We start from the raw sequence: 27,188 nt of genomic DNA, 5'->3' as shown, positions 1-27,188 counted from the left end.
GGCCAGGCACTGTTCTTAGTCTCCTGCTTTATAAAATAATGGATAGATGAATGGATGGATAGACAGTTGGGTAGATAAGATGGATGGACGGATGGATGGGCGGAGGGGCGGATGGAAGGATGGGTGGTTGGGTGAATGAGACGGATGAATGAATCATTAGGTGGATGGATGGATGGAATTGGAATGAATGGATGGATGGACAGATGAATTGTCAAAGTTATTTGGATGGATGGTGGGATGCTCAGATAGGGAAAAATATATCTTAACATCTAGATTTTTCACCAAAATATTGAATCTGGTTGCAATTTCCCTCCTTTATGTAACTGCAAACACAATCAGTAGAGTACAGAAGCTAGAAATGCTGTTTGAATGGTCTTGATTGAACTATTCTGGGAATTAAGGAGTTCTTGCCCAGAAAATGCTTTAACCATACAGTTAGGAAGAAATATCATGAAGAAACAACAGAATTGCTGGAATCTCTCACCGTATATGCATGTCTCTCTTTTAGGGCTTTTTAAAGTGTTTTGTGTTTTGTGTTTTTTGTGAAGAAGATTGGCTCTGAGCTAACATCTGTTACTAATCCTCCTCTTTTTGCTTGAGGAAGATTGTCGCTGAGCTAACACGTGTGTCAAGCTTCCTCTGTTTTACGTGGGATGCTGCCACAGTGTGGCCTGATGAGCAGTGCTAGGTCCATGCCCAGGATCCGAACCTGCAAACCCCAGGCTGCTGAAGCAGAGTGAACAAACCCAACCACTATGCCACTGGGCCAGCCCCTAGTTTTTTTAAGTTCAACTTTGCGGGGTTTTTTTTAAAGCTTATTATTTAGCTAATTCTTCCTCACAATAACTCTAAGAAAATAGATTATGATCATAGTATTTTATTCATCCCTTGATTTCTACTATGAAGTACAGAATATGAAATATATTGTTTCAATAAATACCAAATAAATGAATGAATGAATCACCTTGATTACTATCAGAACACAGCTGAACATTAAGAGTTTTGAAATTTGTCATTCTTTCAACAAATGATAATAAAAGTCTGCTATCCCCAAGGCCCTGTCTTGGTCACCTTGAGGGATGCAAGGTGAATGCAATACTTTCAAGGCAGACCTAATTTCACCATGGCTACGTATGGGGAAACTGAGAAATCAGTTCACTGAGTGAATAGGTACATTCATGCAACAAATATCTACCGACCACCAACAACATGCCAATGAGTTATGGCTACTTTATGACGAGCCTGGAACATCACGCTAAGGATTTTGAACATCATGCCAAGGACCATGTGTAGTCATTGAAGGGCTTTGCATAACCTGCTGAAATGAGAGCTGAGCTGCAAAAAGAAAAGGAAGAGAATGTGCTGCTATCAAATTGAAAAGTAGCTAAACATCTTCTCCCATAAATGCTTAGCTATGTTTGTCTCTGTTGAGTTCTGTTTTCTTTTTTAAACCTCAAAGACAAAAACTTTGTAGAGTATATGCATGGTAATTGAGAACATGAACTCCCAGGTCAGACAGACCTGATTTTGAATTCTGGCTGTGCCTCTTGTTAAGAGTGTGATCTTGCAAGTAAGACTCTCTATGGGCCCCACTAACCACATCTGCACAATGGGAGAAATAATTACCACTTGTACAAAATTACGGTGAGAATTAAATGAAGTAATAAATGTAAGCACTTAGCTCTATGCATGGCATAGAGTAATTGTTCAATGAATACCAGACAACCAGAGCCCAGTAGACATTGGGGTGGATGGGGCCGGCCAATTATTGGGCACTACTAGATGTTTAAGCATGTGTTTATTCAATGAGTTCATTAAGCTTCCACTGGGTACCAGGCACTATTCTAAGGGTTAGTGCCACAGCAGTGAAGGAAACGGAGCAGGAACAAAAGTCCTTACCTTCAGAGAGCTTCCATTCTAGTGACACTGCTTAACCCTCATAATGTGACTCGGTTTCCTCATTTGTAAGATAATAATAAGAGCTGAACTTCCCTCACGGGATTGTAAAGGAGATTCAATTATTAAATATGAAGTGCTTCAAACAGCAGCTGACACAGAGTGGGGGCTATGTAAGGACTTGCTGTTAAAATAATAGTTATTATTATTATTATTGTAGGGATTATTAACTGCCTTTTGCACCTTGGCAGCAGCTACAGAGCTAATTGTAGGGATTGTTATCCATCTCTTACAAAGAGGTTGAGTAGGTTTATTAAAATCACACAATTAGTAAAAGCAGAGCTAGAATTTAAACACAGTCTGTCTCCAAAATCGACACTCTTACTCGCTACAAGCACTCCCCAGCTCCCTCTCCAACCACTCTTGAGAAAAATTTATTTTATATACACTGACTAGTATAAACAATCATATTACATGCTTCCTTTCCCAGAGTCATTTAAGCTCTTAATAAATGGTTTTTCATGATTTTGCTGTGATGAATGAGAGAATTAGCCGTGCTTTTGGAATTTCTACTCCCAGGTTGACCTGAGGAGCCTTGTTTATAGACCAGGCAGGGCCGACAACGCTATATCCTGTAAAACAAGGGAAAAAGGCCTTATAAGATGGGGCAGCTTGCTTTGATTACCCATTTTGGACCGTGGAAGCCCATACAGCAGTGATTTTTATTAAGTGTCTTAATACAAACCAGTGAGACAACTTTGGAATTCTAAAGTGCAGGAAGGGATGGTTTTTACTGAAAAGTCATTTTTAAAAGTCTGTAAATTTGTTGTTCTTTCTTTCTTCCAGTAATGAATATTCTATACCTTTTCCCTAAGGACAATTTGAAATCCTCTTTAATCCACAGATTAACACCTAGGTTGGAAATTACATTCTCTCTCCGACAAAAGGGACAAATAAGACATAGATCAATATTGTGTGTGGCAGAGTTTCTCAAAGAACTAAGTTTGAAGTTAAAGCTGAAAACTTCAGGGGGAAAATATGCAAAGTATACAAGAGGAAAGTTGAAAGATAAAGAAGAAAAATATGGATTAATAAAATCTATGCCAGGGCAGGAAATCAACCTAGACATATTTTATTTAAGCCTTTGACTTTGTGTTTGGGTTGAATTCCAACAGCTTTGAACTTTTTCAAAAACATCCAAAAATATTTCTTCCAGAAGGAGGAAACTTTGTGTGAACACAGGAATTCAGTGAGATCTGTTAATTATTTTAGCTCCTGAAGTCCTTTAAAGTGTCTAGATTCTTCTGGTGAATGGAGACTCTTCTGCTGCTTAGAGTGTGCCTGAAAAGCTTAATAAACTGTAGGCTGCCTGACCATATCTGAATCCTTCTGAATTAGAAGTCCAGGTGCAGGGGAGGAGGTTGAGGAGGAGCTTGTCTTCTCAACAAGACCATGGGTGACTCTGAGGCAGGCCAGGATGCTCTATTTCAATCTTTCCTCACTGGTCTAGTGGCCTATTTTGTGGATGAGAAAACTGAGAACCAGAGAAGGGAAGTAACTCACCCTTGAATTTTTACTTTTTTTATTATGGTAAAATACACATGAAATTTACTATTTTAACCATTTCTAAGGTTGTAGTTCGGTGGCATTAAGTACATTCACGCTGTGCGACCTGCACCACCATCCATCTCCAGAACTTTTTCATCATCCCCAACTGAAACGTCATATCCATTCAACACTAACTCCCCATTCTGCCTCCCCCAGCCCCAGGGAACCATTATTCTACTATCTGTCTCTATGAATTTGACTATTCTGAGTACCTCGTATAAGTGGAATCATACAATATTTATCCTTTTGTGTCTAGCTTCTTTCACTTAGCATGATATCTTCAAGATTCATCCACGTTGTAGATTGTATCCAAATTTCACTCCTTTTTAAAGCTGAATAACATTCCACTGTATGTATATACAACATTTTGTTTATCCAGTCATCCATCGATGGACATTGAATTTTGATTTTTAACAATCTTGGATCAAGTACATGACATTTCACTTAGAAATCTTTATTCTCCCATCCCCATCATAGGGTTGCCAGATTTAACAAATAAAAATATAGAATGCCCCATTGAATTTCAGGTAAAAGTAAAAATACATTTTTAGTATAAGTAGGCCCTGTGCAATATTTGAGACATACTTAAACTAAAAGATTATTCATTTGTTATCTGAAATTCAAATTTAACTGTGTGTCTTGTATTTTATCTGGCAGCCCTATCATCTACATTCTGTAAAACCATAAGTAAAGAGACTCCTGTTTATGTGGAAACTTGAATTGCCAGAATTCTTGTTTTTGAAGCTTATCTTAATCAAGATTAATGTAAACTAACAAAAATCACAGTATAAGCAAGTAACATTAGTACATTCCTTGTCTGGTACAAAAGCTTTGTCTGACACACTGCACCTCCTCCTCGGTCCTGCAACTGCCATCTCCATTTTCTAGATAAGCAAACTGAGGCTTGCACAGGGGGGTTCCTAAATTGATACAGGTGGTAAAAACCAGAGGTTTGACTTAAATCCAAGGCTCCCAGATGTCAAATCCAGTCTTTTTTTTTATTTTTTCACTCCAAGGATGGAAATATGATAGACTGTAGGGGAACTGGTACCCTCATTCAATGATAGAGGGGATGCAGAATGATACATCTTCTAGAGAGGGGAACTTGGTAATATCTGAAAAAACAATCCTAGCATAAAGCATTTATCCATCAACCCAGCAATCCCAAATTTAGGAATTTACTCCAAACATATACTTCCAAGAGTATGAAATACATATGCATGTCATTACTTATTGCTTTATTTATAATTAAAAATATTAGAAACTACTTAAATGTCCAATATAGGATCTTGGTTGAATAAAATATAATATATACATATAATGGAGTACTATGCAGCTGAAAAAAAGAATGAGGAGGAGCTCTAAGAATTGATATGGAGAGAATTCCAGAAAATAGTGTTAAATGATGAAAGCAACACGTAAAAAGCCTGTCTTTTTGTATAAAAAAGAAGAGGAAGTAAGAAACAAACATATATCTGATTATCTTTAAAAAAAGAAATGCAGGAAGGATAAGCAGAAAATACTCAAGTCGGGGGAGGGTGAACAGGGTAGAAGGAATGCAGGAGTGAGAGACATTTCTCCAATGCATAGATTTGACTTTCAGAAGCAAGTTCACGTTCTACATATTTTTAAAATAATCTTAAATCAACAATAATGGGTCAGAAAAAAGAAAACCTAAAACAGAAAACAAACTAAAATAAGCAAACCCAAATGTGTTTAAAATGAATACGAAAACCATACTGATGGGGACTGATCCCAATAACCGTGACGCAGTATGTCACTGTGTACCTTTAGTCTTGAGTGGCGTTGAGGACTGGGGACAACTAAATTCCTCATGGCAGGTTTGCTTTTCCCAGTGGTGTGGGTGAAGCAATTTTAAAACTACTTTGGTTATCTAACAGGACTGAGCAAATGAGTAATGTGTCATTGATGTTGTTGGGATCCAGGGTTCAAACTGAGGAAGAAGGGAAATTTAAACATGGAACCGGGGAGGCAAGAACAAGCACCCAGGTTGGAGTCAGAGGTTTCCATCAGTGCACACTCACGATTCCCAAAATGTATGTCCATATGCATCTATATGTGCAAATGTATGCATATATATGTATGTCAGTGGCATGTTAACGACAGCCCACTGGCTCATGAGATCTCATTTTTAAATTCCTGTGAGCCCATTGTTAACACAACCATTATTAAAATTAAATTCTATCAACTTAAAATTAAATTATATTAAAAATAAAGGTAATAAACATGCAAAACTCATTACATCTTCGTCGTTTCGCTGCATTTTACTATTATCTATGCTCTTGGTGTTTAGTTATACTTATTGCACCTGTCCCCAACTCCACACTCCATGTTCGGTGACATCACACTGATAGCTTAGAATTGGCTGCAGGGGGAGTATTTACGCCATGAAAATCAGTAAATGCTACAAAGCAAGGTCTTGTTTGCTTGTTTGTGGATCTGGTTGTAAACATGTACCAGGATACATTGTGTGTACATATATATGTAAGTGTGCTACATTTTTTAGTTCTATTCTTATGATGGCAACTTTAAAAATACACATCTAAGAATTGGTGGAATATGGTCTTTGTTCACTTCCCCTTTAGGATATGCCTCTGACCTTTGGAACATCCATTCTGGGAGAGCAGAACCTTGTTTATTTTGTGCATCCTTGTGTCTAGTGTCTAGGACAGAGACTGCTACCAGGTGGGTAGTTGGTAAGTATTTGCCAAATGAGTAAAGAGACAAATACATGATTAATATTTCTTATTTAAAAGTTCAAAGGGGTCCCTAATTTATCATAGTTATGTCAGGATGAACCTACCAAAGAATCGCAAGTTTCTGGCCAAATTTGAGTTTAATAGACTGCTCTCTGCAATAGTGAAAATAGAATGCCACATGAATTCATGGACTTCCACATACACGCTGGTGTCTCCCAACCTCCCTCTCCGCCACTGCGGAGAAGACTAAGGTACAAGGGCTGTCATGGTCACTGCCAAGTCCCCAGCTCCTAGAACAGTACCTGCCATGTAGTTGTCCCTTGATTAATGAAAATGGGATTTCTTCTGGCAGTTCTTTTGAGAAAACGAACTTGAGCTTCTCCCCCTTTCGGATCAGCAGCCCACTCCTCTCATGTTACAGGCACAGCCATCGTCCTTGATCAACATCCACGTGACTTCAGATAAGTGGAGGGAAGTTATTCTTAGGGAAAAAAATTGAGAACACAAGTATTCAAATTCAGTGAATAATACTTTTGAAATCAAAGACATTATTGACTGAAAGCAAATATAGGCCAAAGGGCAAATCACCTTGGAGAGCCAGCCAGGTCAGGCAACACAGGAGGCCCACCCTGTGATGATATGGTCCACGGTCTGCACAGGAATTCAGACTTCAGCCTTCTCTGGACTTGGGCTCCAATGCAAACCTGTACAAATGTGAATAGTTAGCCATTCATGGGGGATCCCTCTCTGCTTGAGGATAGCTCTGACTTCTGGGTTTTTTTCTCGCTGTTTTCTTTACAAAACTTTCAAAATCTCATATCCTCCCCCAAGAGTCTGAGGACCTCGTCCACTGCCTGAACCCTGAACTGCCTCCCATTTGAGAGGCGCCCCGGAGGCCATGCTCCCTAACTCTGCCATCGCACTGGGAGAGGAGTTTAGGGCATAGAAAAGGGAAGAACATGGCGAAGGTCCCATGGTAGGCAGCCTCATGACCCTGTGGCAGGACCACAGGCACAGGAGAAGCAGTCCTAGAATTGCCTTTTTCGCTGTTCCTTAACACAACCAGCCAAGCCCCTGACTCTTCTGTCCCACAGGAGTGTGCTCCGGGAATGAAAAAGCTTATTTAACAAACACCCCTGAGCACTTACCCTGTGTCAGGCACTGTTCTAAGGGTGTTACCGGTATTGACTCATTTTATTCTCCCAACTGCCCTATGAATTAGCCACTAAGTATGCTCACCAATATTCTCAGCTGTCTACCTTCCAGGCATTTCCTGAACCCCTGTGGTCGCACAAGGTCATGGGACAGGTTCTGACTAACGAGTTGTAAGCAAAAGCGATGCATGCACCTTCCAGGCTGAACGCATTTGATGGCCAAACCCCCTCAGAGCCCTCTTTTCCCTCTTTTCACTGCCACGGTGCCAACTGCTCCATCAAGAAGCAGTTTCTCACACATTTTATTGTTGCCTCAACCCTACAATACAGTCTTGATTTCGGTGATAAAGATACTGAGGTTCAGAGAGATCAAGCATGTTTCTCAAGGTCACATAGATAACTAGAGGTCCAGTTTTTTCTTTTCTTAACTTTATAAAAACAAGTTAGGTAATTATAACAATGAGCTTTTCACAAGGCAGAGCAGAGCCCCCAGCCAAGCCACCGTGAAGATGGAGTGTCAGAGAGATATAAATCTCTGCTGTTGTAAACCACTGAGATCTGGGGGTTGTTTGTTACAGCGGCATACCCTGGCCTCTCCTGACCCATTCTATGAGGCAGTCTTCCTATTGTCCTCCTTTTGAGGATGAGGAAACTGAAGCCCAGTGGTATGAAGTGGCTTGCCCAAAGTCACACAGCTAGCAAGCAGTGGAGTTACTATTTGAACACAGACAGTTTGAGAGGGAATTCTTCTCACTGTTCTTTCAGTTGGTTTATCTCTCAGCAGGTGATGCCTCCTACTGCCCAGACATCCAGACAGAGCTCGGGGCTGCTGGCTGTGAGGACCACGAAGGGAGTGTGTTCTTTTTAGGGCTGCCATAACTGGGTGACTTAAAACAACAAACATTTATTCTCTCACAGTTCTGGAGACCAGAAGTCTGAGACCAAGGTGTCAGCAGGACCATGCTCCCTCTTAAGGTTCTAGGGGAGAATCTGTTCCTTGCCTCTTCAAACTTCTGGTGGCTCCAGGTAACCCTTGGCTCATAGCCACATCACTCCAATCTCTGCCTCCATCATCACATGGTCTCCTCTTGTTCTCTATATATCTCTTCTCTGTGTGTCTTTTATAAGAACACTTGTTATTGGAGTTAAGGCCCACGTGGATAATCCAGTTTGATCTCCTTATCTCAAGATCCTTGACTTAAGATCCTTACATTTGCAAAGTGCCTATTTCCAAAAAAAAAGTCACATTCTGAGGTTCTGGCTGGACATGAATTTTGGGGGGATGCTATTCAAGCCAGTACAGAAGGAGAATATCAGACACCTATTCAGGACACTGCCTCTACTACCTTCCCCAGGCCTGAGTGGACACTGACACCAATAAAGGCTTAAATCCAAAAGAGTTTAGAAAATTGTGTCAAAGCTGGAGAAAGTTGGAGATCAGAATCTGGGGCGCTGAATGGAGGGGTAGGAGAAAGAGTCAGGAGTTGAACTCTTGGCCTGGTTAAGCCACTCCACTCTTTGAAACCATAGAGGTAATGAGCTTTCACTGCTTAAGCCTCAGTCCCCTGGGATTCCTTCTCATCTTGGGCAAAATTCTGCAGCAATGGTCATCCACTCAATGTCATAGGTTTGTCTCCTTTTCCCACTTAAAGGAAAGAGCTGGGCTCCAGCTGGCTGTCTTCCAATATCCCCAGGAAGAGCAGACATGAGCTCTTACCTTATGACTGGGGAGCTTGTAACTATTTGGTGCTAGAGATTGGGATAGGAAACTAGTGTCCTCAAAAACTTGGCCTGCATATGTCTTGTTTGGCCAGACTCTCCAGTTCTCCAGAGTAGCCTTGACTCTCCACTGTCCTGTGAACAGCCAGCTCACTTACTTGTCTTCATTTTCCTAGCCCCCAAAAGCATTAGAGTTTGAGTTCTCCAGGTTATGTGAAACTAAATGTACCTCACCACCAAGAGAATTATTTTCTTTCTGAAAATCCTTGCCTGGTCCACATTAAGTATTTGTAATCCTCCTCCTAACATAACTGAACTCATTCTTAAGCACTAATAAACTTAGCTTTGTTATGCATTTTCCAGTTCCCATCCTCCGTTCCAACTCCACCCTCTCCTTCCCGCCCTGAGTCACCTTAAAATGACTCCAACACTGAAGGGCTCCATGCCCCAAGAGTTTCTCTCTAATTGTTATGTTTCTCCACTCACCACAGGAGGAAAGATCTAAGAAGAGTTTCTGTTACCCTAGATCCCAGTGATTTTTGCAACCTGTTGGTACGCACCTATAGCATAGCAAGATGGCTACTGTAGAGGAAAAGGGACTGTTCCTAAGAGCAGACAGATTGGGCTCTGCATTTGGCTTGTTGAGAAAGCTTGCATAGAGAAACAGGAAGTCTTAGCTCCTCCATGCCTTCATATCTAAACGGAGATAACAGTACTCTACTTGTAAAATTTAGATAAGATAATGGAAGTGAAATCACTTGTTACGCTGTAAAAACTAAACAATACACAAGATTACTGCTATTTTTCAATCTGGGCACTTCCGATTTCCTCTTACATGAAGTGATTCTTCTCTCCACATTCAGAAGTGCCAACCAACCCTTGGTTTCCTCAGTCTGCAAAAGCTGTTGATGAGCCCATTGGAAGGCAGATGTGGATAATCTGAGACATAACTTCAAAGGGGAGACACTAGCACCATGGTCATTGTGGTCCTGGTGTGATTCCAGGAGAAGTGCTTCCTTCCTGCCCATCGCCCCCAGCAACTGCTTTCAGGTTCCCTCCACAGAAGGATTATAACTTGATCCCCAATTTGGCTATTTCTGTCAATGATAATCATCTCCATCATCTGTAACTATTGAAACCTGCTGAATCTCCACCACCACCCACCCTTGGAATAGGAAAAAGCATTAGGCACATCACCAATAGATATGACCAAGTAAATAAGAAGGATGAAATATGGGAATCCATATGTATGAATCCTGTCACAAATTTTTTCCCTCTATTTTACAACACTATGGAGAGATACAGATTAAAAATAATAATAAAAATTTATTAATGCCTCCAGTGTGCCAAGATTCCCCTTAACCCCTGTGTATCAGTGTTCTCCAGAGAATCAGAGCCAAAGGAGATACATACATGTGTGTGTATTTATATATATGTAGATATATATGAAAGTATATATTTTTTCTCTATATATTTCTCTATACACATATATATGCATAATTTTTTTTTTAAGGAATTGGCTCACGTGATTAGGGAATGCCAAATCCAACATCTGTAGGGCAGGCTGGCAACATGGAAATTCTGTCGGAATTTCTACGTTACAATCTGGAGCAAAATTTCTTTTTCTCTAGAAAACCTTAGTTTTTCCTCTGAAGGCCTTCAACTGATTGGATGAGGGCCACCTATATTATCAAAGCTAGTCTCCCTTACTTAAAAGTCAACTGAGTAGATGTTAATCTTATCTACAAAATCCCTTTCCAGCAGCATCTAGACTGGTATTTGAACAAACAACTGGCACCATAGCCTCGCCAAGTTGAGACACAAGATTAACCATCATCCCCTGTGAGAAAGGCTGTAGAGGCCCATCAGTATGGGGAAACTGAAGTTCCCGGACATTAGATAATTTATCCATGGCCATACCACTAATGAAGAGGGAGGCAGAAGTTGACCCTACATGAAGGCCGCCCAAAGCCCTTGCTCTCTCCATTTCAGCACATTACACTCTGGAGAGACAACTGAATTTGTAAAATAGGCAAACTACAACAATGATCCTAGGAAAAAGACTGTCAGGAAAAAAAAAAACACATGGCTATCTAAATAGTAAGAATTCATTTATTTCGTAAATGGCATAATGTTGGCAGAAAAAAGATTTTGACCAACTTTACTGTAATGCGTATGTTCTTTAGGGTGTTGCTTCCCAATTTAATCTCCAGACCAGCAGCATTGACACCACCTTCAGAGCTTGCTGGAAATGCAGAATCTCAGGCTCCATGCAAGACTTACTTAATCTGAAGGGTCATTTTATCAAGAGCTTCAGGTATATTTGTTTTCTATTTCTACATAACAAATTACCACAAACTTAGTGACTGAAAACAACACTCATTTATTAGCTCACAGTTCTGTAGGTCAGAAGTTAGGGAGGGGTGAGCTGGAGGCAAATTTCATACTCAGATTACTATGAGCCCAAAATCAAGGTATTGGCCAGGCCACTCTTATCTGAGGGTCCTGAGGAAGAATTTGCTTCAAGCTCATTCAGATTTCGGCAGAATTCGTTTCCTTGTGGTTGTCTGACTGAGATCCTTGCTTCTTTGCTAGCTGTGAGCTGGGGTCCTCTCTATCTCTAGAGGCCACCAGCATTCACAGTGCTTCTCACATGGCCTCTTCCAAATTCAGAGCAGCAACAACATGTTGAATCCTTCACTTCCTTGGAACCTAACATTCAGTGTTGCCACCAAACAGCCAGAGGAAGCTCTGCTTTAAAGGGCCCATGTGATCAGACAAGGCCCATCAAGATCATCTCCCTCTCTTAAGGTCAACGGCGCCATACTATGAAACACAATCATCAAAGTGATCTCTCACCACGTTCACAGGTTCCAGGGATTAAGGTGTATGACATGTTTTTTTCCAACATCACCAAGCTCTTCTCCAATTCTCAGCAAACACTGACCAGGTGTCCCACAAATTTAACTCAATTCTGACACTGTCTACCTGGAGATCGCGTCAGATCCCACAGGTTAAAAGCTCAGCCTTACGAAACTGCACCTCCACCCTTTAGATCCCAATCATAAGTCCACTTTGTCACCTGTGCTTCTGACCAACTGGCTATAGATCGGAGATCCCTAAGACCTCCTCCTCCTCGGGTTCAATTAATTTGCTAGAGCAGCTCATAGAACTCAGAGAAATATTTTCTTCACTAGATTACTGGTTTATTAGGAAAGGTTATAACTCAAGAACAGCCAGATGAAAGAGATGCATAGGGTAAGTTATGCAGAACGGGGCACAGAGCTCCCATGCCCTTTCCAGGCATGCTACCCACTGTGTTCGTCAACCAGGAAGCTCTCCAAACCTCATTCTTTCGAGTTTTATGGAGGCTTCATTATACAGGAATGATTGATTAAGTCATTGGCCATTGGAGATTGATGCAACCTTCAGTCCCTCTCCTCTCCTGGGAGGTCAGGGGGTGGGACTGAGAGTTCCAACCCTCCAATCACATGATTGGTTCCCCTAACAACCAGGTCCCATCATTAGATGCTTTCCAAAAGTCACCTCATTAACATAAACTCAGATGTATTTGAAAGGGGTTTGTTACGAATATCAAGACACTTTTATCATTCCTGTCACTTAGGAAATTCCAAAGGTTTTAGAAGCTCTGTGCCAGTAACCGGGATGAAGACCAAATATTTATGTCTTATTGTAACTTACAATTATCACAGAGTGGGACATCTTTGGGAGGCTGGGAGGTCATCTTTGAATTCTGCCTACCACACCAGTTATTTCTATGCACAACATTACAGCTTGAGAAGCACTCTTTTAGACTGTTCAAAGTTGTGATTCACACTGTCAGTTCTTAAAATGTATGGCACAAGAGACCGTCACAATTTGGTTAACAAATACAGCTTATTCTAGATTGCACTTGCATTATTTCATTTAATTCTTCAAACAGCTTGTGTCTGGTAACAGATACTTCCCTTCTGAGGATCAAGAAGCTGAGACTCAGAGAGCCTCAGGGTTCTGCCAGGTTATACAACGAGAGCACAGACCCTCTGGTATTTGAACCTCAACTTCTGCTTAAAGGTCAAGCATGCTTCCTCCCTCTCTCCTTCCTCCAAATCATACTCCCATACATTTAGAGAGGCTAGGTTTTTTATTATTAGAAAAGCAACTCTGTTATTAACCTCATTTTTGCTGAAGCACAAACGACTGATAGAAGGACTAATCAGTTCAGTATTTAGTGAGTGACTTGCTAGTGTGTGACAGGCTTGTCCATTGGTGAACAAGACAGACTATAATCCCTGTCTTCACTGGAGTGGGATATTAACAATTAGCAGACAGGGCATTCCAGGAGCTAACAGCTCAGGGTGATAGTGAGGGGTTCTAACCTGGTCTAGGAGGCTCAGAAAATCCTTCCAGAGTGACTTGCAACTTGTGGGAGTCAATTCAAATAGAAAGCACTCAAATAGCATTTTTAAGGAGCTATTTTTGGATCAGGGGCCTTTCCTCTGAAATCATTCAAACCACACCCTGGGGTTATGTAGGCATACTGCTGAATCTGCGTGTAAGGTAAAGAACACTTACCTTGAAAGAAAGTTCAGGATCTAGAGAACACGGGTTCTCAACCTGGCATCAGCAGCTGTCATTGGGAATATCATGTACTAGCTCTGAGCCTCAGTTTTTGAGAAACCTTGGCTGGTAAAATAACTCTATGATCCTTCTGTTTGAGGATCGCTCTAGAGGCAGGAGTGAGGTGTAAAGAGGAGCTTACAAAAGAAGGTGTGAAATACCTGGAAACTAATTCTTGGAAATCATCCCAGCCCTGGTGGCCCCAGGCTCTGTTCTCAGTCCACGGGGCTGGGTGAAGAGCTGGATCTAAGTCAGTGAGCAAAAGCCAGGAAAGCTGGTAGCATCAGAGTGGGCCAAGAACAGGTGGCCTGGAGGAACTCTGTTGTTGACAACTTTCTACGAGGTCCCAACTCAGGCCTGGAGGGCAGCTGAGCTCAGTAATGGTGTGGATCTCTTCCAACTATAGGACTTGAGTCCTGCTGAAAACACTGAACCAGATCCCTCAGCACCCACCATCAGCCACTTTCTCCTTTGACATTTTAATAGCTCAAATGGAAAACTCTTGGGGACACAGTTTCTAAAGCATAGTGAGTCATGTCATCAAGTTAAATGATGCCACCTGCACACTTTGTTTCTTCTGCATGGCTTTTGAGGTCTGTTTTTTTACGAAGAGTCTGAACAGCTGGCCACTAGATGCCAGTCTCCATCTCTTGAGTTGTGTTGGCAGCTTATATTTGGGATAATTTAATGACCAATCCTCACTTAAGTTGGTATATAGTTACTTCCAAGCTGGACTTGTATTATTACATGGCATTTAAATCCAGGACTATGGAAAGCTTAATGAAAAGCAGGTAAAGGTGGGTCAGGAAAATAGTCCCAAGGATAGAGTGGCTGGAGCAGACAAAAGAAATATTACTTTAGAACCTTGTGCCTAGATAAGTAAATATATGAAAATAAATATATAAAAATGAGACCAGCTTATGTGTAACAATTCAAAACAAGTACCAAATCACAGTACAGTTCAAGACTTTCTAACATTTATCAGACATTTATCTATGGTGCAATGAACTGAAGACAACACAAGCCATGTTTGAACATTAATAGTCAAAATTTTTTTGCCTTACTACTGTAGCATTCAGTTTTCTGAAGAGGATACGCAAGCTGAAGGCAAGAGTCAGAATTCTCAAGATAATTTCAGAAATTAACTTCAATATTTTTTTCTTTTTTAAATCAAATTTAGGTAAAATTCACATGCAATAAAATGCAACCATGTTATGTGTATAATTCAATGAGTTGTGACAACAGTCTACCATTGTAACCACCACCACGGTCAAGATATAGAATGTTGCATTACTTCCCCAAATTTCCCTGGATCCCTTACCTGCAGCCCCTTTGCTTTCAGGCCCACTCCCACCCAGGTCCATGCAAACACTGATCTGCTTTGTCACTATAGATTGATTTTCCTGTTCTAGAATTTCTCATAAATGGAATCACTGAGTGTACTCTTTTTCATATCTGGTTTCTTTGGCTCAGCATAGTGTTTTTGCGATTTATCCATGTTGTTTCATACATCAGCCCTTCATTCTTTTTGGACTGTTTCCGGTTCTACTGCTAAATAGTGTTCTATGGTATGGATAGACTTCAAATTGTTTATCCACTCACTTACAGATGGATATTTTGTTTCTAGTTTTTGGCTATCATGAACTAGGGTACTATGAACGTTTTTGTATTAACTTCTTGTAGATATATTCTTTCATTTATCTTGAGTAAATAACCTAGAAATGGAATTGCTTGGTTTCATGCTAAGGGTATAGCTAACTTTATACGAAGATTCCACCCACTTCTCTGAAGTGTCTGTATGTTTTAATCTCCCACCAGCACTGTACAAGAGTTCTAGCTGCTCCACATACTTGTCAACTCCTGACACTGGCAGTCTTTGACATTTTAGCCATAATAGGGATGTGTAGTGTTACCTCATTATGTTTTTAATTTTCATTTCCCTGGTGACATGAGCATTTAAGACACTTTTTAAGGTCACAAAAGAGGATATCTGGACTCATGTACAGAGAGAGAAGACTAATGGGTAGTTACCATATATTTCAGTGTACCTAGGAGAGTCGTGGTTTACACCTAGTGTCCTAGTATAATTATCAATAGTGTCCCTGTACTAGTCAGTTGAGGCTGCCATAATGAAATACTATGGACTGTCTGTCTTTAACTACAGGAACTTATTTCTAACAGCTCTGGAAACTAAGAAGTCCAAGATCAAGATGATGGCCAACTCAGTTCCCCAAGGAAGCCTCTCTTCCCGGCTGGCACACGGCTGCCTTCTCTCTGTGTTCTCACATGGTGGAAAGAGAGGGAGAAGAAGCAAGCTCTCTGGTGTCTCTTCTTATAAGGGCACTAATCCCACCAACAGGGTCCTACCCTCCTGACCTCATCTAAACCTAATTACATCCTAAAGGCCCCGTCTCCAAATACCATCACAACTGGGTCAGAGTTTCAACACATGAATTCGAGAGAAGCAGATACTCCACAGCAGCCCTGTAATTTGGGTTAAGTTTTGCTGTTGAGCATGTCATGTAGCCTTTTCCACCATTTCCTCACAAAACCTTCAGTAAATCTACAATTCTCACCGATACATTTGAAGTTATACTTGTGATTGTAAGTTAGGTACCAAGAGAAGAAGTTACCCAATCAGACCCCATCACATTCATGCTAAAATTACTTTAAACTTTGATAATGTTAAAAAGTATAAGTACTATATTCTTCATATTATTGAACTATTTATTAGCTTTCTTCCAGTCTGGTATTTTGGTTTGAAAAATGAAGTTTATGCCATAAAGCACACTGCAAAATTTAAAGAACCACTATCATCAATGAAAATATATTTTTTCAAGTTCTAGCCAATTCTAAAATAAATTTGAAGATTTATCCTCTAACATTTTATTTTGACCTTTGGTGAATTTAAAGAATCACCCTCCACAATCAGGTGCAAGTTTACCCACAAAGGCAAACCAAAAGTTGAGCCCAGGATTCTGTCCATCCCGGAAACCAAATCCAAGCAAAAATGTTTTCCTGACTTTCTTGCCATTTTCCTCTTTCATTCTGGCAATAAACTACCATCATGTAATAATGTCAATTTCACATAGTCTATGTCTTTCCTGTTAGAATTCACAATATGACAACATCCTGTCCCAAGGATTATACCTGGTAGCACTTCATGACTGTTTAAAAATGTATGAAAGCATGCACGAATACCTTATATTTCCTTCATAATTCTGAACACATTTTCACAACATAAGCTTTCAAATGGTTTTACCCTTATGTGGTTTCATTTAACAATTTTTTAGTATGTACATAAACACAAGATATTATGTGAGACACCATGGATAATAGAAAGTCACAAAGAAGCTTAGGACATAATCTCAGTCTTTGAGAAACTTAATCTTTAGTATGAAAAAAAGGCACTCACATAAAGAACTATGACATAAAGCAGAAAGTGATAAGTACTCTGTGAGTGAGATAAATGACCACAGCTTGAAAGCATTGAGTGTCTTGTAGGCAGGGCTTTGCTGTGCCAAGAGAACTATGCACATAAGAATAAGAAGCCAAGTGGGGAATAAAGTAATGCTTAATAGCTTTGAAAGTGCCCATTCATACCACGCCCTGGCCAGGGAGAAGAAAAACTGATCTTTTCTGATGTTTAGTGCTGAGGCACAAGGTTTCTAGATTTGAATTCAAAGTGAGCTTTGCTACTCCCCATCTCCCACTCCCAAATCCAAAAGCCACTTACTTAATCAACTCTATGAACCAACAGTCTAAAATAGAGTGAAAGAGTGATGGATCCACCTGCCTCTTGAGGAGATGGCTTCCGTGTTGCTATACAGAAACAGGAAATTGAAAATCACACATCTCACCTGGCACAGGAAGTGAAAAGATAGACAAGAGAATTGTCCTTGCCAAGCCCTGATGAGACAAGTCATTCCATGGTCTACCACAGAATCAGAAAAGAGCTCAGCTGGAAAAGCCCCAGGCTTTCAACGCTATGTCTCCACCCAGTAGTGAACTGTGGCCAGTAAATTTGTCTTGAACCAAGTAAATTATAACTCCTTCTGCATTACAGAGGAACTAGACAAGAAAAGAAAGATTACAGAAAGAAAAAGCAGAAGTATTATCTCTTTCTCTTCAGTGAGCTGAAGATGAGATGTGAGCAGAGGGAAAGAAATGCTCTCCTTCTCCCCACAAGTGTCATTACCTTAGAACAGCCTCTTCCTGAATGTGCTTTGCACAATATTTGTACTATAATGTGTGCCTCAAAATAAGCATTCTTTAAATCAAGCATTTCTTTGGAAAACATTTAATATTTTAACCCCTCGTGGAAGATTGATTGTACCCATGGTACAGATTTTTTGCACCTTCTTGTATCCATGTCTTTTGGTAAACTCTCAACACTGACCCTGGGCTCAAGCATGCAGCTTACTTTAGCCAATGGGTCAATAGCAAATGATGCAAGCAAAAACTTGAAAAGTATTTGCATATTTCCCCTTCTTCTCTTGGACTCTTACAATTGCCTGAGGACGTATCCAGACTATCCTTCTGGAGAATGAGACACATGGAGCAGAGTCAGTTGTCACAGTCAAGGACATCCCAGATCAGTCAACAGCCAGCGGACTACAAGACATATGAGTAAGTATCTGCCAAGACCAGGAGAACTGCCTAGTCAAGTACAACCAAGATCAGTGGAACTGCCCAGTCAATCCACAGATTCATGAGGAATAATAAATGGTTGCTGTTTCAAGCCACTAAGCTTTGTGGGGGTTTTTAACATAGAAATAACCAAATGATATACCTTTCTTGGAGATTGCTATGGACTGAATTGTGTCACCCCAGAATTCATATGTTAAAGCCCTAACCCCTAATGTGATGTTATTTGGAGTTGGGGTCTTTGGGAGATAATTAGGTCATGCGAGTGAGAGCCTCAAGATGGATTAGTGCACTATAAGAAGAGGAAAAGAGACCACAACTTTTTCACTGCTTGCCATGTGAGGACACAGTGAGCAAGCAGCCATCTAAAAGTCAGGAAAAGAGCCCTTACCAGAACTTGATCACACTGGCACCCTGATCTCAGACTTCCAGCCTCCAGAACTGTGAGAAAATAAATGTCTACTGTTTCACCACCTAATGGCATTTTGTTATGGCAGCCCGAGCAGACTAAGACAGAGATTCCAATAAATAATTAGTATCATCCAAACTTACTTTACCATTATATCCTTTCCCACAGAACATTTCAGAATGTGATTCCATAGACAACAGTCCAGGGAGACACTGGGATACATAAATTGTAATAATATAAGTGCCCCAGGATGCTGTATTTTAGAGATATAACAAAGACAGGACAATCAGGATTTGACGATGGAATGTTCGGGGGAAGTAGAAGAGAGAGTAAAAGCAATGACATATGTTTAAAATCCTAAGAACCTGAGACGATTGTGGTATTAATGACAAAATTAGGCAACTTAGGAAGAGTGGATTTGAGAGAAAATAGTTTTTCTTGAGAGATATTTATTCTGAAGGGAATATACTATCTCCAGGAAGTAAGATCCAGCAGGCATTAGAAAAACAAGAATAATGCCATGGGAGACATGGAATTGGTTCTGTAGATTGTAAATGGTGAATGACCAACACACGAAAAAAGATCCTTCAGAAGGAAGGGAGTCAAGGGCTGAGTGACACATCTCTAAATGTTGTGATATAGATGGGCCATAAATACATACAGAGGCCAAGAGTGGGAAAAGGCTTTCTCAAGGCCAATAGCAGAGCTGAGACTGTAACTCAAATCATTGATTTCTTGGTAACCTTACGACAGTGCTCAGGAGTCATTTAGCCACTAACTGGATACAGGTATTGGTTCACTGGAAGGCAACTAACCAAGGTGGTAAACTAATTGAAATCGTGTTGCATGAAGAGCAGTGGAAAGAGCCACAATTGTTGAACTTTGAAAAAAGGAAGATGAAGTTGAGGGGAGGGGGAAGGCTCAGGGTTGTCCTTGGATATTGTAAAGGCTTTTACGTGCGGAAGAGGGAGCAGGAATATTCAGTTACTTAGAGAATTCTTCTCTGCCTTGTGAAGCTGTGGTTCCTGTCCCAGGGAGCCATCAAGCAGAAGGGCAGTAGCCTTCCACCAAGACTATGCAGATGGATCATGAATAGAATGAGAGAGTGAATTAGAACTCTCTTAAGGCTCTTTCCAAATCTATGATCCTGCAATCTACAGATAAATTGTTTTCTTTCTGGTTTTGACCATTTACAATAAGTTGATCTGCTACCCCGTATCACCAAGAAAATAAAAAGGGGCCTTCAGATTTGCACACTCTGACTAAAATCCATGGAAGGTGAGCCGGAGACTGCAAACTCAAAGAAATGGCTTCTGCCCCTTCTGTGTCTCTGATATCCAACTGTGATGAGCACACAGTAGGCATCTGTATTCCATCTGACAATTTGGAGGAGTCAGTGCCTTCGGAGCAGCTTCACCTTGAAGCTGGGCTTAAATTCTTTCCTGCCAGTCTCAATAAAGAACATTTACTTTGATTCCAATCTCCAAACCTTAATAATATCTTCCAAAAGGAAGATGAAGTTTCCCATCAGGTTCATTTCCACTTTGGCCTCTTCCTCGATGTCTCCACGTGTTTGATAGAACTCAGCAAAGGCTTCATTATAAAATCCAGATGAAGCCACCTCAGTTTCAGGATATAATTTGAAACTTGGCTGCTTCACGCACACAAAGGAGAAGAAATAAAGTCAACTATACGAACACAAAGCTTAATATGTGAAAAATGTTCAAACTGTATAATTACATTCAGATAAGAAAGTGCTTGTCTTCCAAGAATAACAACCTGCTGCCTCTAAGATTTTAGAGTGTCTTTCAGAAGTAATCTGTACTCTTCTCAAATGCAATGGATGCTAAGGAAAATATATGATGTAAGCATATTCTCTTCAGTTGTCATGGAGATTGAGTTTAACCAGCATTGAAGAGTACAGGTACTGGAACCAGACTAGCTTTGCTGTTTACTGGCTGTGTGATCTTAAGCTAGTCATTTAACCTCTCTGTGCTTTAGGTTCCCCATCTAGAAAATGAGGATAATGTTAGTATCTATTTCACAGGATTGTTGAAAAGACAAAATGAGTTAGTATATTTACAGAGCACATAAAACAGCGTCTCGTACATAGTTAATGCTCAACAAATGTTTGTAAGTTCTGGTGCTATTGCTTTAAAATGGAAGAACAAAAAAGGGTCTGATTCTTTTAAAAGTTTGTGGAATGAAGGAAGCCACAGTTCTAGTGGGAAGTACTCAAAATACCTGAGATAGAAACAAAATATATGAACTGTACCTCTGTTTTGAGCAGTTCAGAGCCAGTAAGAAAAACACATGGCCTGAGTGGAGAGGAACTTTCAGCCCTCGACTAGCATTTATGAGATATTTGCCCCATTTCTACTGAGGAACAGCCCAGAACAGTCAATGTCAGGACCATGGCCTTGTTCTGTACACAAAGTAACACAGATGTTTGGGTAATGGAGTTTATACTAGTTAAATGCTAAGGAGAGTACTTAACTTGCAACTTGGAGTTTATAACTTCTTTTATCCCCCACTTTGAAGATTGCTTGTGAAATCTGACAGTAACCCACTGGACAATTTTCTTAATAAATGCATGTATTTTTCAAGACAGGGAATAAATTTTGTTTTCAACATTTCTTTCTGTAACTAATCTTCCCCTGGTTTCCAATTTACTTAGCCCATTTGCACACAATTTATAAACTTTAAATTTATAGAAGTATTTACAACTGGCATTTAGCTGGCTAAGTTTTGCAAGAGGAAGAAAGTGGGAAATTATGATTAATATAAAAATAACTATCATTTGTCGACCACTTATTTTTCTGTCAGGCTCTGTTCTGTATTTTTTTTACATATATTATCTCATGCAATCTTGCAAGAATCTTTCAAGGTAGTTATCTGTATTAGAGTAATTAACTCTAGCTGACACTGATGAATAAACCCCAAAACTCAGTGGGGGAACACCCTATAGGTTCGTGTATTATTCAGCAATGTCTGATGCAGGTCATATGGCTCTCCTGGGCAGCAGTCCTCTAAGGGGTGCCTCCAGGTTTGGGGTTCCTTCTATTATGGGGCTCCAGCACCTCTGAGTCTTTTGCTTCCTGCTGCATGGATGAGGGAGAGAGAAAGAACATGGAGTAGGTACACCAGTTCCTAACTGCTTCAGACCAAAATTAACCCTATCTTATTCCTGCTCACATCCCCTTGGCCAGAAGTCAGTCACATGGTCAACTGAACTGCAAAAGAGGCTGGGAAATAGTGAGGAATATATAAACATCATATTCAGTACATATTTAGATGTTAGTAAACACAGAAAGTATCTGCCATAGTTTACTCTCCTGATCACCAAATACCTATTTCCTTCCTTCTTTCCAAATGCAGAGCACACTTACCCCTCCCCAAAGGAAACAACCTCCAATTCCATCTGGTCGCTGCAACCAGATCAAAGTCCAGGACTTCTGGGTTATGTGAAGTTCTTGTCTGGATATGCCATCTCTTGATCCAGCGACCTGTGAACTAAAAGGAAAACAATCTGTGAACCAAAAGGACAAGTTCTCTCTCTCTCTTTCTCTCTCTCTCTCTCTATCACACACACAACATAAATAATGTAACAGCAATAGGGTAACTATCATAAAAATTCCTGTCCAGAAAAGGAAAGAACGGGAGACACAGAGCAGCCATGGATACCACGTCTGGGCAGGCATCTGTAGTAAAGGCCCTCTGCCTTGTGGGTGGAGGAGGTCCTGGGAATGGCCCTGGCTCTCTCTCTGGGCAACTCCCTCGTCCATTTTTCTCTATGACCAACAATTCTTCTTTCTGACAGGCTCCCTTGTGCACTTCTGAGGTGTGTGCTGAAGAGCGAGCCCTCCACGTAGCCAACAGTTCACCTCCTGCTAGAGGAAGAAATTGTTTTCAGTCTTAAAAGACATTTTTAGTACAGACTTACAGTTATTTTAGCAGTCTGAGTCCCTCAAAAAATTGGTAGGCTCCTGCAAGCCATCAATTTTATGTACTGTCTCTCTATTCCCTTTTATTTGGTTGTAATTTAGCCATTTCTTTCCTGGGCTCATCTCATTCTCGAAACACCTTGCCAAACCCAGTCAACAGTGGCCAACACACACAACTAATGTTTTTCCCCATCTTCTTCTTTTAGAGCTAAAAGGTTACTTGGCACATATGACCTTCCAAGTTGTCATAGGTGTCAGTTCCACCTAAGGTTTTGCCACTGCAAAACCAGACTCTTCACCTTTCTAGCCTCTGGTCTCAGTTTCCCTGCCACTCACCTCCTGACTGTGTAGGCCAATGTCACCAAGGTTAGATTTTTGTCAGAGCAGCATCCCCATTACCAATTTTGATATTAGGAGAAGTAACACTAGCTGCCGTGATAAATCGTAGTGACTCATACATGGGTCTTGCTAAGTACCTGATATACAAAGTGACATGCTTAATTAATATTTGGTGAATAAATATAATTTATACATATATGCAAATAGGTTGTTTTAACATATTTGTATTTAATCTTTCATAATTAAGGAAATCAACACTTAAAAAAATTAAGTAACACATCCAAGGCACATGACTGGAATGTGGTGGATCCAGGTGTACGACACTATACGTGTTTGTGCCTCCAGATGTTTCCCCAGTAGAAGCAAGAGCAAAAATAGATTCCAGCTTTTTCTCTGCTTTCATAGCAAAGAAAATCTGAAACCTGACCATTTCCCTGTAGTTTTAGATCTCCTCTCTGTTTACACAATTTCAATCAGAGGTATTATCCTCTATCCATAGCATAATAGTCACTTTAGGTGACTCAAAAAACATAGTGGAAAACCATCTATAGTTTTTGAAATAAGTATGTTACAGTTTTTGAATGAGGTTTTGTCCTGAAACTTGTTTGCAGAAGTTTACACAGTGAGCATACTTAATAGATTGTGCCTGTGTCAACATTTCTGTTCTCCACCAAATGGTTTATTTATTTAACAAATGTTTTCTAGACTCATTTAGGGGATTTTATTATATCATAGCTATTCATTAAATCTGGCAAAGGCACGCGTTATTCTATGTTTGCTCTCTGTACAAGCTTTGACATATTAACCTTCCCTGATGGGAACAATTATGCAAACTAAAATTGTCAAAACTGTGGACGGCTCTGAACCTATGCCATACATTTTTCATTCAGGAAGTATTTCTTAAGCCCTTAGTATCTATCAGGTAGTGAGAAAGACCTGCTTTAAGATATACTACAAATATTGTTTAAATCACCATTTTCAGTTGACCACACTTTAAGTTGATTGTAATTTGAAGTCACAAATGCTTGTGTGCGGTGTGTGTGTGTGTGTGTGTGTGTATGAGATTAATGGAAGTTGGGGAAGGGTGGCAAAAATAGTAAAATGGGTATCTTGGACTCCCGACTAAATGTCAGAAGATTTATTCAGCTACATGGACAGACTGCAAAATGAGGATCCTTCCTAGAGATGAGATTACGATTCATGTACAGGATGAAGGCTAAAATAAGACCAATGCAAACAACATCATTTTAGATATTTCCCCTTTTTGAAAACGCAATGTACACTAATTTAAACTTTCAAACAGATGAGTTAGGGAAAGAATTGCACAGAAACAACCGTGTTGGCAAAACTGATGTTTAAACACAATTTCACTAGTTTCATTGTTCCATAAGTTGGGACATAAACTTTTCTATGTGCTTTTTTGCTCCCAGTGAAGTGATGCCATTTGGTCTCAAGGCATTGCTTGAGAAGGCAAAGCAACTTGAAGGAAACCAGAAAGAAGAGCAATGGATAAGAGAGAAATAGAACTGTTTAGATACCTGAAACCTTTGCTTCTCTTTCGCCTCTGTCTGGGGTTTGCAGAAAAACGTCGCCCACTCCTACGTGTTCCTAACGAGAGTATATATTAAGCTCTTTGAAATGTGAGTATTATGGGAAGGATCGCAGTTGCTTTAAATTATAGAAGTTGGCAAGTGCCTGGGAGGAGCGGGAGGCTGTTTAAACTGAGAAAGACAGTTGCAAAACTTCGTACGACAGCATGAGCTCCAAGCTTCAAACGCATTCTCAGGCTCAGACGAGCACTTCATTTTTCATCAAGCTATTTTTTGTATTGTTTTGAAGCAGCTTTGAATAATAAACATATTTCTGCTTTAAATTTTTTAATGGCTTCTAAATTTATGGGACAACCAAAGCAAGAAAGCCTCATTTGGGGAGGCAAAGTTTGATAACAGCAATGCCTAGAAAAGGTAAGCTACCATTTTCACTGCATTTTTCTATTTTTCCCTCCGGTTTGGCCTTCATCAAAAATATTTACTGGAAGAACTTAAGACAGCTACTTGTAAAGAAATGGGGAACTTGTAGAAAGTACGTCAACAAACGATAAATCAGAAGTTGGAAATGATAAATTCAGCGGTAGTGCTTTCTCCTACTTTCTATTCCGCCTGATGCACAAAGCTCTGTGAAATATCTTTGACTATATGAAAAATGCCATTTCTCTTAGGAAATGTGTGCGGGTCTTCAGCATCTCCAATCTGATGTGCCCAGCATTCACTAGTGAAGCAACGGGTTAATTTATTGCCAAGGACAGAGTATCTATGTTTTCTTATCCCGTTAAATGCAACTCAACTTCCTGAGCAATGATCTTTCTATTAACTGAGAAATCTTTCCCACAGAAGAGTTTAATATCATTCCAAAAATTCTCATAAATGTGGTTACTATGACTTCTTATAAGTTTGTTTTGCAGAATATGTTTTTAAAAGTTAAATAACCCATTTGACTTTCCTTTGTAACCACAGGAGAGGATGTTACGGTTATTATGTCCTGGGGAAAAAAGTTCAACTCCAAGTTTGTTAATTCAAGTTGCAGTTGACTGACCATGCTGTTATCTGAATAGGGTGGCTTTGCTTTCTTGACTGTGCCTCAGAGACAGGTAGGGAGCAGAGAGACTAAGATATTCCTTGTTTTTCTATGCCTTGGTCATACGAGAAGTATTTTGTGGTTTTAGGTGGAGGGACACGTAAATGGTGATGTGTTGTTCCTATTTCCCAGAGAAAGTCTCTGTTATCAGTGTTCCCATCTTTCTGAGGCAGAATTCCAGGTGCAAAAAGCTAGATATCTGCTGAGATCTGCAAATTCTTCCGGCTGACTGCGATTTTAGCAGAGTCCCACTTTCATTCCTCCGTGCACACATATGAACTCATAGGCAGAGGTTAAAAAGCCCTGTGGGTTTGACGGAGCTTGAGTGGTTTAGGATATCTAGGCGACCTCGGTCTGTAAACCCTAGATGGGTTTCTGTCTGGTACAGAAACACTAGCAAACATGCTCAATAGGCCTGGGTGAGAATGTGAGGCACTGCCCTAGGGACGCTGTGCTTGGGCTGCAAAGGGCTCTACCTGCCTTGCTATACCAGCTGTTACTCTGTTTCTGGGACATTTTTTCCTTCTGTGTCAAACTGTAATTACCTAAGGTGAATTATAGCGGTTTCCCTTGCCTTTTGCCATCTCAGTGAAAGGAAAGACGTTAAGATCAGAGGAAGGACAATTATGATAGAAAAGGGAGCTAGTAGCTCAATCAGCTCATTGCCAGGTGGTCAAAAGAAACTGTTCGCTCCTTCTCCATCCATCCTCATTAGTGGAGGAGGAAGTGAGGGACTCGTGCGTGTCTGCCAATTCATTGCCCTTCTTCCCATAGCTTCTCTGCGCGTTTCGTCTTGCCACTTCTATCCACACCCGCCATACAACATCCAGAGAGGGAGAGGTGGGTTGGATAGACAAGAGTATTACCATCTCCTCCTTCTCGTCCTCTCGGCCATTCCCAGACCAGTTGGGGAAACCCCCACCCTATTTGGAGGGGGTCTCCAGGACCCCACCCCATGACTTCATTGCAGGCAGCTGGAGAGCTGGGATGGCCGGTGGTTGCATGGCGCCTGAGTGCACTCTGGGGATGGGTGGAGCCGAGAAATGCGCAGTGTGGCATGACGTGACTGCTCGGGAGTGGAGCTTGGACTTCCCATCGCTAGCTCCCATGGAGGCTGGCGGCATTTCTGGAAGCCAGACCCGCCAGGCCCCACCTCTGGGCCCGAGAAGGCCCCAGAGAGGACAAAAACAAAAGGGCAATTAGGGTTGCTAATTAAGCCCCGAGCCAGCTGACTCATCCGCAGCGCGGCCACTGGGCCACTGGGGGACTTTGTAATGAAACCTGGACTGCGCCCTGGAAAGGACAGGTCAAGATTGTCCCAAAAAGGACACTGACGAGAAGCCCAATGTGACCTAATCGCACCTCCTCACCTCAGAGAGGCTGGGCTGGGAGAGAGGCAACATCTGCAGGGGGGGAGCGGGGGGCGGACAGAGGGAGGAGAGTGTTAACTAATGAACTGCCAGGAAGTGCGGCTTCGGGCTTGAACCAGGCTTAGCCC

The 27,188-nt window shown here is 40.8% G+C and overlaps 1 protein-coding gene and 1 long non-coding RNA gene across 3 annotated transcripts in view; one reads left to right on the top strand and one right to left on the bottom strand.

Annotated features, from left to right (window-relative positions):
- Positions 1-3,461: 3,461 nt before the first annotated feature.
- On the bottom strand, positions 3,462-22,299 carry LOC139082372 (uncharacterized). The gene is made up of 3 exons (XR_011538298.1): positions 22,163-22,299; positions 6,813-6,928; positions 3,462-6,705 (listed from the first exon to the last, which is right to left on the bottom strand). It is a non-coding gene; the product is annotated as an uncharacterized lncRNA (long non-coding RNA).
- A 2,239-nt stretch (positions 22,300-24,538) lies between these two features.
- The window catches only part of C1QTNF7 (C1q and TNF related 7), a 100,779-nt gene continuing 98,129 nt past the window's right edge, over positions 24,539-27,188 (top strand). Inside the window, exon 1 of one of the 2 annotated variants that reach the window (XM_008522634.2) lies at positions 24,539-24,696. Coding sequence is in view for 1 of the 2 variants with exons in the window: in XM_008522615.2 (XP_008520837.1) it covers positions 25,008-25,020 (13 nt within the window). In the remaining variant the exon portion in view is untranslated. Of the gene's footprint in view, positions 25,021-27,188 lie in introns of both variants that reach the window. The other variant, XM_008522615.2, reaches the window with a different exon arrangement.

Source organism: Equus przewalskii, chromosome 3 (assembly GCF_037783145.1).
Source record: "Equus przewalskii isolate Varuska chromosome 3, EquPr2, whole genome shotgun sequence".
In the NCBI taxonomy this organism is placed as follows: Eukaryota; Metazoa; Chordata; class Mammalia; order Perissodactyla; family Equidae; genus Equus; species Equus przewalskii.
Note: the sequence above shows the minus strand (reverse complement) of the source record. Positions and strands in the feature narration are given on the sequence as shown.